The sequence below is a fragment of the Rhagoletis zephyria genome, unplaced genomic scaffold, assembly GCF_001687245.7.
Source record: "Rhagoletis zephyria isolate East Lansing unplaced genomic scaffold, Rhagoletis_zephyria_1.1 Rzeph_scaffold_00761, whole genome shotgun sequence".
Lineage (NCBI taxonomy): Eukaryota > Metazoa > Arthropoda > Insecta > Diptera > Tephritidae > Rhagoletis > Rhagoletis zephyria.
The window spans coordinates 33,685-46,134 of NW_016157845.1; the positions used below are offsets into that span (position 1 = coordinate 33,685).

Sequence of the window (12,450 nt, forward strand, 5' to 3'; positions counted from 1 at the left end):
TACCAGCATTATATTTCACTAATTACGAAGAACACTAGTGGAAAGCGTATTCGAGAAGGGTTGAACAAAGCAAACAAAACAAAAACAAAAACAGTAGGAAGAAATATCTTTTGAAATCAATTAATGGAACAGATCGTAGTGAATCGTAGTTAAGCCAAAGAATCTACAAAGACAATGTTAAAATTCCAATGAAAATCTAAACAAATAATTGAGAAAAGTAGATACAGGAGACAGTGACGTCGTTTAAAGGCAGGAAATAAATAAAGCATTTAATACTAGAAACGCCAACATCATCGTAGAAATATATGTACACAGAAATACACACTATAATAGTATCCAATTTTAGATTGCACTGAACATTATTAGATTAAAAAATATTTTGTTCGATATCCTATACTTTTTTAGTGGTCTGTTATATAAATATTTGAAAACTACGTCGGAGAAACTTTGGCTTATATATTTGGATTTAAGCCCTTAGCTCCTTTGTCATAAATCGAGCCAAAACGGCAAATCAATGCCCAAGGACAATAAATGAGAAGCACAAGCGCGTCAACTAAGAGTCTACTATTCACGAAGAGTCGCAATAACTATTCGTCTAGCAGTTCAGCGAATGCCGGTCGGTATCGTAAATTTTTCATACGTGGCCGTCCAATACTGGGTATACAGAGCTCGACAGCAGCCAATAGTTGCGAACTTGAGCAACGCTGCATTCTTCAGTCATCGGTACACTATTTTGGGGCGACGAGCACCAGCCTCCTTAGTACCGGTACTGTCTGCTGCATATCCGCTGGAGTAAATTCAAAAGACCAAAAACTGTACGAAATTCAAAGGAAATTCCCTTTTCGGCTGCCTGAGTACAAAACAAATGCTTTTAATGTTAGATTAGTTTTTCTACTAATATACTATATTAATATTTTGTTTTTATTTTTCTCCTTCACTTTTTCATCGTTTACAGGCTTCTATGGATGAAAAATATGTCGAATCCATTTGGGCAAGCTTGAAAAATGCTATACAGGAGATACAGAAGAAGAATAACTCTGGACTGTCATTTGAACAATTATACCGGAATGCATACAACATGGTGCTTCACAAGCACGGAAATCGGCTATATTATGGGTTGCGAGAAGTGGTATCTGAACATTTAGAGCATAAAGTACGCCAGGAAGTGCTTGAAAGTTTGCACAACAACTTTCTTCCAAAATTAAATCAAGCGTGGAATGACCATCAAACGTCTATGGTAATGATTCGCGATATCTTAATGTACATGGATCGTGTTTATGTTCAGCAACGGGAAGTGGATAATGTCTACAATTTGGGCTTGATACTGTTCAGAGATCAGGTATAGCTCATAACCAGGGAACGGATTTTTAGGACCTAAAAACCTATAAAAAAGGCAAAAGAAAATAACGAAATAGGCTGGAAAAGGCAAAACAAAATAGCGAAAAAGGCAAGAAAAGGCACTAGGTATTGCAAAAAAAGCAAAATAAGGCACTGAAAAAAGACAGAAAATACGAAGAACATTCAAAAAATACATTTCTTTTAGAAATGTTTATATTACAAGTAAAAAGAGAAAAACTATGAACTAGTTTCATATATGAAAAATTTATACTGTGAATCTTTGACTATTTTATCCTCTCGAGTTTCTTTAATCTGTATAGTTGTAGTAACATTGAACCACAATATGCATTTTGAAGTTTCCTGGCAGCATTATCATTCGATTTTGGCAAGAGGTCCCTGCGCTTCTATAAGCCGCATGGGCATGTGTATATTTTTTAATCTTAAAAAAAAAAAAATGTAAATGCTATAATCACTTTTTTAAAGGTAGAAAAGGCAAAAAAAGCAAATATCTTAAAAAAGGCAAATATCTTAAAAAAGGCAAAAAAAGGCAACATCAAATGTGTATATATGGAATCAGGGAAAGCTAAATCGTGGACATTCTTAATCGAATATACTCTATCTCTTTAGCAGAAAAAAAGGCAACTTCCATAAAATCCGTTCCCTGCTCATAACGTAGGTTCCCTGCAAACCAAAGTTCTCGAAATCTTAACGAAATCTTTAGAAGTATCTCATTTCTGTTTTAACATTAATTCGCATTCATGTAAAAATAAACATAAAAAATTGAGCTGTATTATTTAATTTTTTTATTAACATTCTTGAGTTTTCCAGGAAAATAATTGTTAATGTTTGTTTTTTTGCCGCCATTTGGCCAAACAAGTTTTCAAATAAATGTTATCAAATTAAAATAAGCAAGGCGTGCATTGGGCCAGCGCCTTTATTTCATTTTAGAAAATTCGGGAAAAAATTGGATGGGATCTTAACTAATTCATTAAAATTTCTTTACACTGAAAATATGGTTTGCAGGGTTGCCATGCTAACTAATACAAACAAAAAATTATCTTAGATCGTGCGTTATTCGGAAATTCAAAAAGCTCTGCGAGAGACTCTGCTGGGTATGGTTATGGATGAGCGAAGTGGTGAAGCCATTAACCATTTAGCTATTAAAAATGCCTGTCAAATGCTTATGTCACTAGGAATTAATACACGCTCCGTTTATGAGGATGATTTTGAAAAACCTTTTCTTGCGCAATCTGCTTCCTTCTATAAATTCGAGTCCCACAAATTCCTTAACGAAAACAATGCAGGTGTTTATATCAAAAAAGTTGAGGTAAGTTATGATATAATATTTTAGAAATGGATATCTATTGAACGTTTTTAAGGCACGCATACAAGAGGAATCTGCTCGCGCAACGCTTTATCTAGACAAGGATACGGAACCTCGAATCGTTAAAGTTGTTGAAGATGAACTCATTAAAAAGCATATGCGCTCCATTGTGGAAATGGAAAACTCCGGTGTTGTTTATATGATAAAAAACTCTAAAACAGAGGATCTTGCATGTACCTATAAACTATTTTCTCGTCTTAAAGAGGAGGGTCTCAAAGTTATTGCTGATACTATGTCGTCATATTTGCGTGAACAAGGCCGAATATTAGTGAAAGAAGAAGAAAATGGCAACACCAACCCAATAACATTTGTACAGAACTTGCTCGACTTAAAAGACCGTTTTGATCAATTTTTGCATCATTCTTTTAACAATGATCGATTATTTAAGAATGTTATTTCGGCGGACTTTGAACATTTTCTAAATTTGAACCAAAAATCCCCGGAATATCTTTCATTATTCATCGACGATAAACTTAAAAAAGGAGGCAAAGGTGTAAGTGTTATTTTCCCTGTTTGCACACAGTTAATTACATAGCAAAGCATTTTAGATGAGCGAACAAGAAATCGAAACAATTTTGGATAAGACGATGGTTCTTTTCCGTTTTCTTTTGGAAAAAGATGTTTTCGAACGCTATTATAAAACACATTTAGCCAAACGATTGTTGCTAAATAAATCAGTTTCTGATGACTTCGAAAAAAATATGATATCAAAATTGAAGGTATTATTGTGCAAAATTTATTTGTATTTGTTAATTTCAATTACATTTCATAATTTGCAGACTGAGTGTGGATGTCAATTTACCTCAAAATTGGAAGGAATGTTCAAAGACATGTCTGTGTCAAATACCATAATGGAAGAATTTAAGAATTATGTAAATATACACAATTTATCATTATCAGGTGTAGAATTGACAGTGAGAATATTAACTACTGGATTCTGGCCAACTCAAGTGTGTTACATATATATTAATTACACAATTTCTTTTTAATTCGAATGTATCCATGAATATTTTTAGACGGCGACACCGAACTGCAATATACCATCAGCGCCCCGCGAAGCATTTGAAATATTCAAGAAGTTCTATTTGGACAAGCATTCAGGCAGACAGTTAACATTGCAGCCACAAATGGGTAAAATTTAAAAATTCTTATCCCCAGTTTCACCAATCAATTTTAAAATTTATCAGACTTAAAATTTAATAATTCAAATTTTCCGAACGAATTTGCGTAATTTAAAATTTTTTCAGGCTGATAAATTTAAAATTGGTGAAACCAGACATTATAAACGCAAAAACTACAGTCGAACTTCCCTATATTGACATTTGTTCAATGAAGTTCTCTTTATTATGAACTGTTTCAAGTACACAGCTTTTTCGTTCTCCTTCAAATGTATTTTGATATCAACGTTATGAAATTTCGCAGCTCCAAATTGAACTCATTCATTTTTCTCTCCTTGTAATGAATTTTTTCAAAGATATTTCTGTTACGCATATTAATAACACTGTGTACCGCGAAAAAAGTAAAACCTAATTAGGGTCTTCCTTTAAAAACGATTTTTTCAGCAGCCGTCCGGCGGTTCACTTGAAGAAAAAGAAGATATTTATAAATTGGTAGAAGGCGTGACAAGAAAAATATATTGATAAGCAGTTTTAAATCGTTCCCACCACTTAATCAAATTAAAAAAAGCTGTTATTCTTAAAAATGTAGACGACGACCATTTGAGTACTAAACGCATAAGGCTTCGAAGTTCGAACCTCTAAATTTAATCTGTAACGATGAAAAAGAATTTGCAAGTTAAGAATAATCGGCGTATACAAATAATGTGTTACCCACGGTGCAGCGAACAAAGGTGGGGCCGTCAGTGGTACCGCTAGTTTGGTTTTGCCGATTTTGACAGTTGTGGTAACTTGTAAATAAACTTTTGTTTACAAATCAGCGGCAAAGAGAAATTTTAATTATAAGTGAAAAATCAGTTTAAATTGTGTTAATTTGCAATTTGTAGCGGCTACAACAACCCCGCCCAGATCGGCTGATATCTCAGTCGTTGTCGTCGAGTTCCACTAACAGCAGCCCCAAGAAGTGTGCAGCCTCTAGGAGGGTCGGTCCACAGGGACCGGGCATACGAAGAGATGTTTCGAGTCGTGAGTGGTCTCACCGCTGCCGGACATTCGTTCGGCACATCCGCATTTAGCCTACTCAGGTAGGAATNGAAGCTAAATACTCTAATAATAGAAATATTAACAAAAATATTAATAAAATATTAATAAAACATTAATAAAACAAAAACAAAGGTCAAAATTCGAACTTCGAAGGCCCATATCTCGATTCCGGAGGCTAACTTCGAAAAACGGAAAAATCACTTTTTTACTTATCTCTTAAAAAAAAGTTGGTTTGGGCTAATACCCAGCCGAGTGCTGTACCTTGTAATAAAAGGCATCGCACAGCTTCCTAAGTAAAAACACTATCAGCTGATTGCCAAACAATGCCTANCAACCTCTGGACTTCGACCGTCAGTTCATATAGATGCCTCCTGACGTGCCTCGGCGAGGGCTCCTCTGCAAGCAGCTGTCTATTTGGNAGCATTTGCTCTTATGTTTTACAATTTCTTTCATTTCTATTGCAATTTATTCAAACTACACTCACACACTGAACCAAAAACACCAATACACTAACCAAAAACACACCTACAGCCTGCCAGAAAAAAACGGTAGAAAGAGGAGTTACGTTACTTATGGTACTCTACGATGATAAAAGGTTTGCTCAGAAAACAGTTCTTTGAAAACGAAATAAAACAAACACAGATGATTCTATCTGTATGCCAGATGAAAATAGAAACATTTCTATTTCGTATGTACGTGCGTGCATCTGTTTTGNTAATTTCATTTCTTCTCCAAGCAGCCTCCTTTCGCAAGTTAACTAATCAACCCCACTGAGATGCTCCCGCAGTTTGCTTCAGCAGCCTTAATTGCAAAGCATTGGAGTGCACTAAAACGTTTGCTGAAGNGAAAGAGGAGTTACGTTACTTATGGTACTCTACGATGATAAAAGGTTTGCTCAGAAAACAGTTCTTTGAAAACGAAATAAAACAAACACAGATGATTCTATCTGTATGCCAGATGAAAATAGAAACATTTCTATTTCGTATGTACGTGCGTGCATCTGTTTTGTACAAAAACAAATCTGATTTGATTTTACACGATATGTTGGCATTTCCATATGTAAAAAGTGGCAGGTACACATGCAAATACATATCGTGTAAGAACACTTTTAGCAAGGCACTATGTATGGGTGTGTTTGTGTGTGCAACCTTCCATAATATCGGCGACATACATCTTGTATTTCTTCGTAGCATTTCCAAAATGCCATATGCCTGTCACCAAATATTATAATATTCTTCAAAATACTTCTTGAGCAACCTAGTATTTTCTGTGGAAAGAATACAACTTTCCGAAGATTGTAATTATGTGGTATTCTCATTGTTAATGGGCATTTCACTCTGAACATACCCGAAAATGACAGATGTCAGCTGCTCATTTATCAAAAAATCATTGAAACTTTTGCGCGATTGAAGGCAATAGTTTATACCGCAAGTTTTAATGCAATGTATAANGTCCGACTGTCGTGGGAACGTCTAAGCGTTGTGGTTGTTGTTGTTGTAGCGGCTACTAAGCCCCGTTCGGGTCGGTTCATCCATCAGCGTTGCCGTCAATTGCAGCTAGGGGGAGGCCCAGGAAGTGTGCGACTTCCACAAGGGCTGTCCATTGGGACAGGGGCGTCAGCTGAGTGGGGTTCTCAGGGCATGTGAAGAGGTGCCGGGAGTNATATGTCCCCGGTATTGGGGAGTGTCAAACTCGAATGTCACTAGTGAGCAAACTTTTTTTTTGTAGCATACGGAATCTAGTACAGCTTTTTATGAAATGAGTCCAAAACTTACTCTTTATTCTTTACTGTGCAGAATTTTAACTTCCTGGTGCAAATACATATATATGTATGGATGTGTATTTATTAAGAGCTGTATAAAAAATATTTGAAATNTTAGCAGTAACGTACCGACTAACGTTTTTAAGCCTCTAAGCGTTGTTGTTGTTGTTGTAACAGCATACAAATTCCCCAAAGAGTTTCTGGGGAGTGTAGCTGGAGTGACAGTCTTTGGCCAGATATAAATCTGGGTCGTTCCGGTTACGTAGGTCCGACTGTCGTGGGAACGTCTAAGCGTTGTGGTTGTTGTTGTTGTAGCGGCTACTAAGCCCCGTTCGGGTCGGTTCATCCATCAGCGTTGCCGTCAATTGCAGCTAGGGGGAGGCCCAGGAAGTGTGCGACTTCCACAAGGGCTGTCCATTGGGACAGGGGCGTCAGCTGAGTGGGGTTCTCAGGGCATGTGAAGAGGTGCCGGGAGTCATGTGGCGGCTCTCCACATGCATTGGTTGGGCACATCCTCGTTGATTCTGCTTAGGTACGAGTTTAGCCTGCTGCAATAACCAGAGCGAAGTTGGGCTATTGTAGTGCGGGTCTCCCGAGGCAGACAAAGTTCTGTACCGTCCACGTACGGTGGTTGTGTGCCTAGGACGGCATTCACAGGGCGGGAGTCTACATAACTTGAGACTGATTCCCTGTGAATGCCGTTCAGGGCCTGTCGGTAGGTTGACGGGTCCAGAGGTTGTTTGACAAACCTCTGGACTTCGTCCGTCAGTTCGTAAAGAAAGGAACTGCTTGCAGAGCATTATGTTATGCTCCTTTACTGGGAGCATCTGGGCCTCGTCATGTAGGTGGTGTTGGGGCGTCAACAGGAGGCATTCTGTCGCTGTTCGTAATGCCGTGTTTGGCGCCCATTGTTGCGGCTCTTTACTTTGTTGACAATTGCGGTTGTATGCGTCGAGAAGGGGAGCAGACTGTCGAAGGTAACTCCGAGGATTTTCGGGTTATTCACCGTCGGTATTGTTACGCCATCGACGTGAATACCCAGTTGCGGTCTGACCTCCTTCGTCCAGGTGGTGAAAAAGGGTTGCCGAGGATTTCGCAGGGGATAGGGCAAGGCTTCTTGCAGTGAAGAAGCGAGAAAGTTCGGCGAGATAAGCGTTTACTTTCGAGCACAAGTCATCAATTCCATTCCCAGACGCCATGATTCGCCGACCACCGTTTGAGTCCCTGTGGGAGTGAGGAGGCCTCTATATCTTATAGTAGCGTTGAATGACTGACAGTGTCGAACGCCTTGGACACGTCCAACGCTACTAGAATAGTTCTCTCACAGGCCACGAGTTATCTGAGTGTTATGGCGTTAAGTGCTGTTGTTGTGCTTTGCACTTTACGGAACCCATGCTGATGCTTCGCTGGGGTCAGGTGGTTCGTGAAATACGGGAGCAGCAGGGCCTCGAGTGTCTTCGCTCCTTTGTTGGCTGGGTTCCCTGGTTTGAGCAGTGGGACCACTCTCCCCATTTACCAGATGTCTGGAATGACGAGAGTGGCCATAAACAGGTTGAGGACCTCCGCTACTCCCGCAGGACCCAAATTTTTCAGCATCAATATGCATATTCCGTCGGGTCCAATGGCTTTGGAGGCTTTCGCCTTCCCGATGGCTACCCTTACCTCACCGCTGGTGACAACAAGAGGCGCACTGGGTCTTGGCATTTTGTGCAGCCTTCTGGTCACTCGACGTTTGGCTTTGTCCACCGGAGGATGCAGAATGAACTGCTGGCTAAAATAGCTCGCGCATCGCTCCGGGTTCGACGAAGCCTGGTCATCAAAGTCTATCTCGACGCTGTCGTCACGTTTCGTCGGGTTGGACAACGACCTCACGGTTGACCAAAGCTTGCTCACACCAGAGGCGAAGTTACAGGTCTCCAAATTCTCTGCCCATTTCTTCCGCTTATGTACGTTCACAAGCTGCCGAATCTCCGATTTGAGATCCCTGATACGGGGATTTCCGGGATCGGCCTTACGAAGGTTGTCGCGCTCATCGGCTAGAACAGCCGCTTCTGCAGGAATGTTCGGACGTGGATCCTTAATAAATCCTGCTGGGATGAAGCGAGCTGCAGCAGCGGTGACAACCCTGCGGAACTTACGTTCACCTACATGAACGTCGGTTGGTATGGGTAGTGCAGTGAAGGCGCCCCCAGTAACATCCGTGAAGCCTTTCCAGCTTTGGAAAAGTTGACATAAGTTCGGTGATCCACGGAAGCAAAGTCGGCAGGTTTATCAATCGAGATGACTATGGTCAGATGGTCTGATGGTAGGGTCAGCATAAGTCGCCATGATACGCTGTTTATCAGACCAGCGCTGACAATTGTTAGGTCTGGCGAGCTGCAGCAGCTGCCCATAATCCTGGTGGGTGCGTCGTCATTCATTGTGCAGAATGTCGAATCGTCTATCCGCTCAGCCAGATGTATTCCCCTACGATCATTTGACAGGCTTGAGTGCCAAAGATCGTGGTGCGCGTTAAAGTCACGAACTACCATACGGTTTTCACCTCTGAGTAGCGCACCTATTTCAGGGTGATATCCTGCCGGGCAGCTGGTGACTGTGACTGGGGGTATGTAAACGTTAAATATTTCGAGCTCAACATCGCCTGACTGGATAGCAATACCCTGACATTCTAGGATGGTATCCCTGCGGTCGATGTCTGCTTCAATAAGACGATACTGCACGGTGTGGTGCGTGATGAACGCTAAACCCCCACCATTATCTCGCCCGCGATCTCGACGGTGCACGTTGTATCCGGCGCAATTCAACAGGGTTGAATTGCCGTGCAACTTCGTCTCTTGGACGGCAGCTATTAATATTCCATGCCTTCCCATAAAGACAGTTATCTCCTCGATCTTGCTCTGGAGTCCGTTACAGTTAAATTGTAGCACCTTTGTGTGCCTTGGGAGACCGATTGTGATGTGTGGTGTTAAAGAGTTGTGTTGCCTGCCGGCCCCCTGCTGTACGTGCTGCAAAAGGGGGTGCTGCCTTGTGATGGTGGCTGGCGGCGTCGCGGGGAAGGGATGCGACTGGGCAGCACAGCAGGAGCCCACATAGTCACTCGTCCAATCTCGCGTGTTGCGGAGTCCTGTGCACGCCCTAAAGTGGCACCAGCTGAGGCAGGAGTTGCACTTGACTGATGTTACGTTACGGTATATTCTGGACTGACAAACAGAGCAGATTGTCGGAGGGACTAGGAGTTGCCGGCGGCGGTGTGTAGGTGCTATTGTGTTTGTTTGTGTGTCTATTGTTGTGTTGTGTTGGGGTGTGGGTGTGTTGATTGTGTGCTGCCCAGGCGGGTGGTGGTTTGCCGTGGAGGCGGTCCGGTTCGCACAGCATGGGGCCACGAACGACGTGGTCCATTGCCGGTGCGTACGTAGGCCCGAGCCGTTACGGAGGTGACTCCACCCGTCACAGGCATTGCACCTGACCGAGGTGGAGTTTGTATGCAGTCGTCTCTGGCATACGCAGCAGGTGTAGATTTCTGGCCCTTGGTTTGACTATGCCAGCCCTGAGCAGAAGGGTACGGAGAAGATGTGGCCCTAGAATCGCGCAACGTTTGATGGATTTCGCCGACCTAGACGGGGTTAGATCGCCGAAACAACAGCCCTTGGTCGGGTAAAACCCGAGTCATTCCGGTACGTAGTACCGGCTGTCTAAGCGTCGTTTATATTGGTTTCACATTCGCGAATGCGAATTTTCGGAATGCGAATGTTAGGAGTAACACTAAAAAGCTATAACCAGCTTAAGTCATCGCTTTATAAATTACACGGTTCGACAAAATTTGGTCGTACTTTATCTCAAAAACGGGGCCAACCTCATTTTATAGAATGCTGATTTGAAGTGCATTTACAAAATTTTTCTAGAACGTCCAGTTTTTTAAACTTAGTTTTTCCGAAGAAAAAAAAAAACCACGTATTCATAAAATTCAATTCGTCTGATGGATTCTACCTCATGTCGATGGATTGAGTAGAAAGGAGTGACAAATTAAAAAAAAAATCACTAGCGAAGAACATGGCGAACGATTCCACTAGGACATAAACACTATGGAGAAGTGATAGGAAATCAAACCTCCACATGCTTGGTGACTATTTCTGGACGTTGAAAAGCGATGGTAATGCGATCGACAAAAAAAAATTGAGGAAAATTATTAGAGACAAAAGACTGGCTACTGATGAATCTGGTATATTGATTTTTTAATGTTGATTTGTTCATGAAATTACTTTGGTTTTAAAATAAAGTCATTGCTATTGAAGAACTGAGTGTTTTTTAATTTTTCACTAATTTCTAATGAACTCATCGACATGAGGTAGAATCCATCAGACGAATTAAATTTTCATTAATTAAGTATGATATTCAACAATTTTTAATGAGCTTGAGGCCGTTTTTAACGAAAAACTTATTGTGGAAAAGCAACAATAATGTGAAAAAATGGTATAAGTGATAGCTATTTCGGAAATCACCAAATTTCCTCATCAGACTTCTTTCAGTAGGCTTCGAACCGACGATCCCACTGACTCAGCCAGTTGCCTATGCACTGTGCTAAGCTCGCCTTGAAATTATCGTTGCTTCTATTCCACTTTTTCATTTTGTATGCCAACACAATCAAGCGCAAGCTATTCCGCTGCAATTCACTTGGTCATGTGGTTGTTGGTTTTTGGTTTTAATAATTCTATTATTAGAATGTTTAACTTTTAGGTGTGCTCGTCCTTAAGTGTATTTGTTTTTGTTATTTTATGGCCTTATAACAATTATATTCAACAATTTTTATTGAGCTTGAGCCGTTTTTTTAATGAAAACTTATTGTGGAAAAGCAACAATAATTTGAAAAAATGGTAGAAGTGATAGCTATTTCGGAAATCCCCATTTCCTCATCAGACTTTTAAGGACGAGCACACCTATGAAGTTAAAATTCTAATAATAGAAATATTAACAAAAATATTAATAAAATATTAATAAAACAAAAACAAAGGTCAAAATTCGAACTTCGAAGGCCCATATCTCGATTCCGGAGGCTAACTTCGAAAAACGGAAAAATCACTTTTTTTACTTATCTCTTAAAAAAAAGTTGGTTTGGGCTAATACCCAGCCGAGTGCTGTACTTGTAATAAAAGGCATCATACAGCTTCCTAAGTAAAAACACTATCAGCTGATTGCCAAACAATGCCTACAGCTGAGATCACCTGTTTTTGGCATTTGCTCTTATGTTTTACAATTTCTTTCATTTCAATTGCAATTTATTCAAATCTACACTACACACTGAACCAAAACACCATACACTAACCAAAAACACACCTACAGCCTGCCAGAAAAAAAACGGTAGAAAGAGGAGTTACGTTACTTATGGTACTCTACGATGATAAAGGGTTTGCTCAGAAAACGGTTCTTTGAAAACGAAATAAAACAAACACAGATGATTCTATCTGTATGCCAGATGAAAATAGAAACATTTCTATTTCGTATGTACGTGCGTGCATCTGTTTTGTACAAAAACAAATCTGATTTGATTTTACACGATATGTTGGCATTTCCATATGTAAAAAGTGGCAGGTACACATGCAAATACATATCGTGTAAGAACACTTTTAGCAAGGCACTATGTATGGGTGTGTTTGTGTGTGCAACCTTCCATAATATCGGCGACATACATCTTGTATTTCTTCGTAGCATTTCCAAAATGCCATATGCCTGCCACCAAATATTATAATATTCTTCAAAATACTTCTTGAGCAACCTAGTATTTTCTGTGGAAAGAATACAACTTTCCGAAG

At 40.3% G+C, this 12,450-nt stretch overlaps 1 protein-coding gene across 2 annotated transcripts in view; it reads left to right on the top strand.

Moving 5' to 3' along the window:
- The window catches only part of Cul3 (cullin 3), a 162,836-nt gene that overhangs the window by 28,468 nt on the left and 121,918 nt on the right, over positions 1-12,450 (top strand). For both annotated transcript variants that reach the window (XM_017614042.1, XM_017614041.1), the window contains exons 3-8: positions 956-1,339; positions 2,402-2,665; positions 2,718-3,215; positions 3,271-3,441; positions 3,502-3,672; positions 3,739-3,853. In XM_017614042.1, coding sequence (XP_017469531.1) covers positions 956-1,339; positions 2,402-2,665; positions 2,718-3,215; positions 3,271-3,441; positions 3,502-3,672; positions 3,739-3,853 — 1,603 coding nt within the window. The remainder of the gene's footprint in view (positions 1-955; positions 1,340-2,401; positions 2,666-2,717; positions 3,216-3,270; positions 3,442-3,501; positions 3,673-3,738; positions 3,854-12,450) is intronic.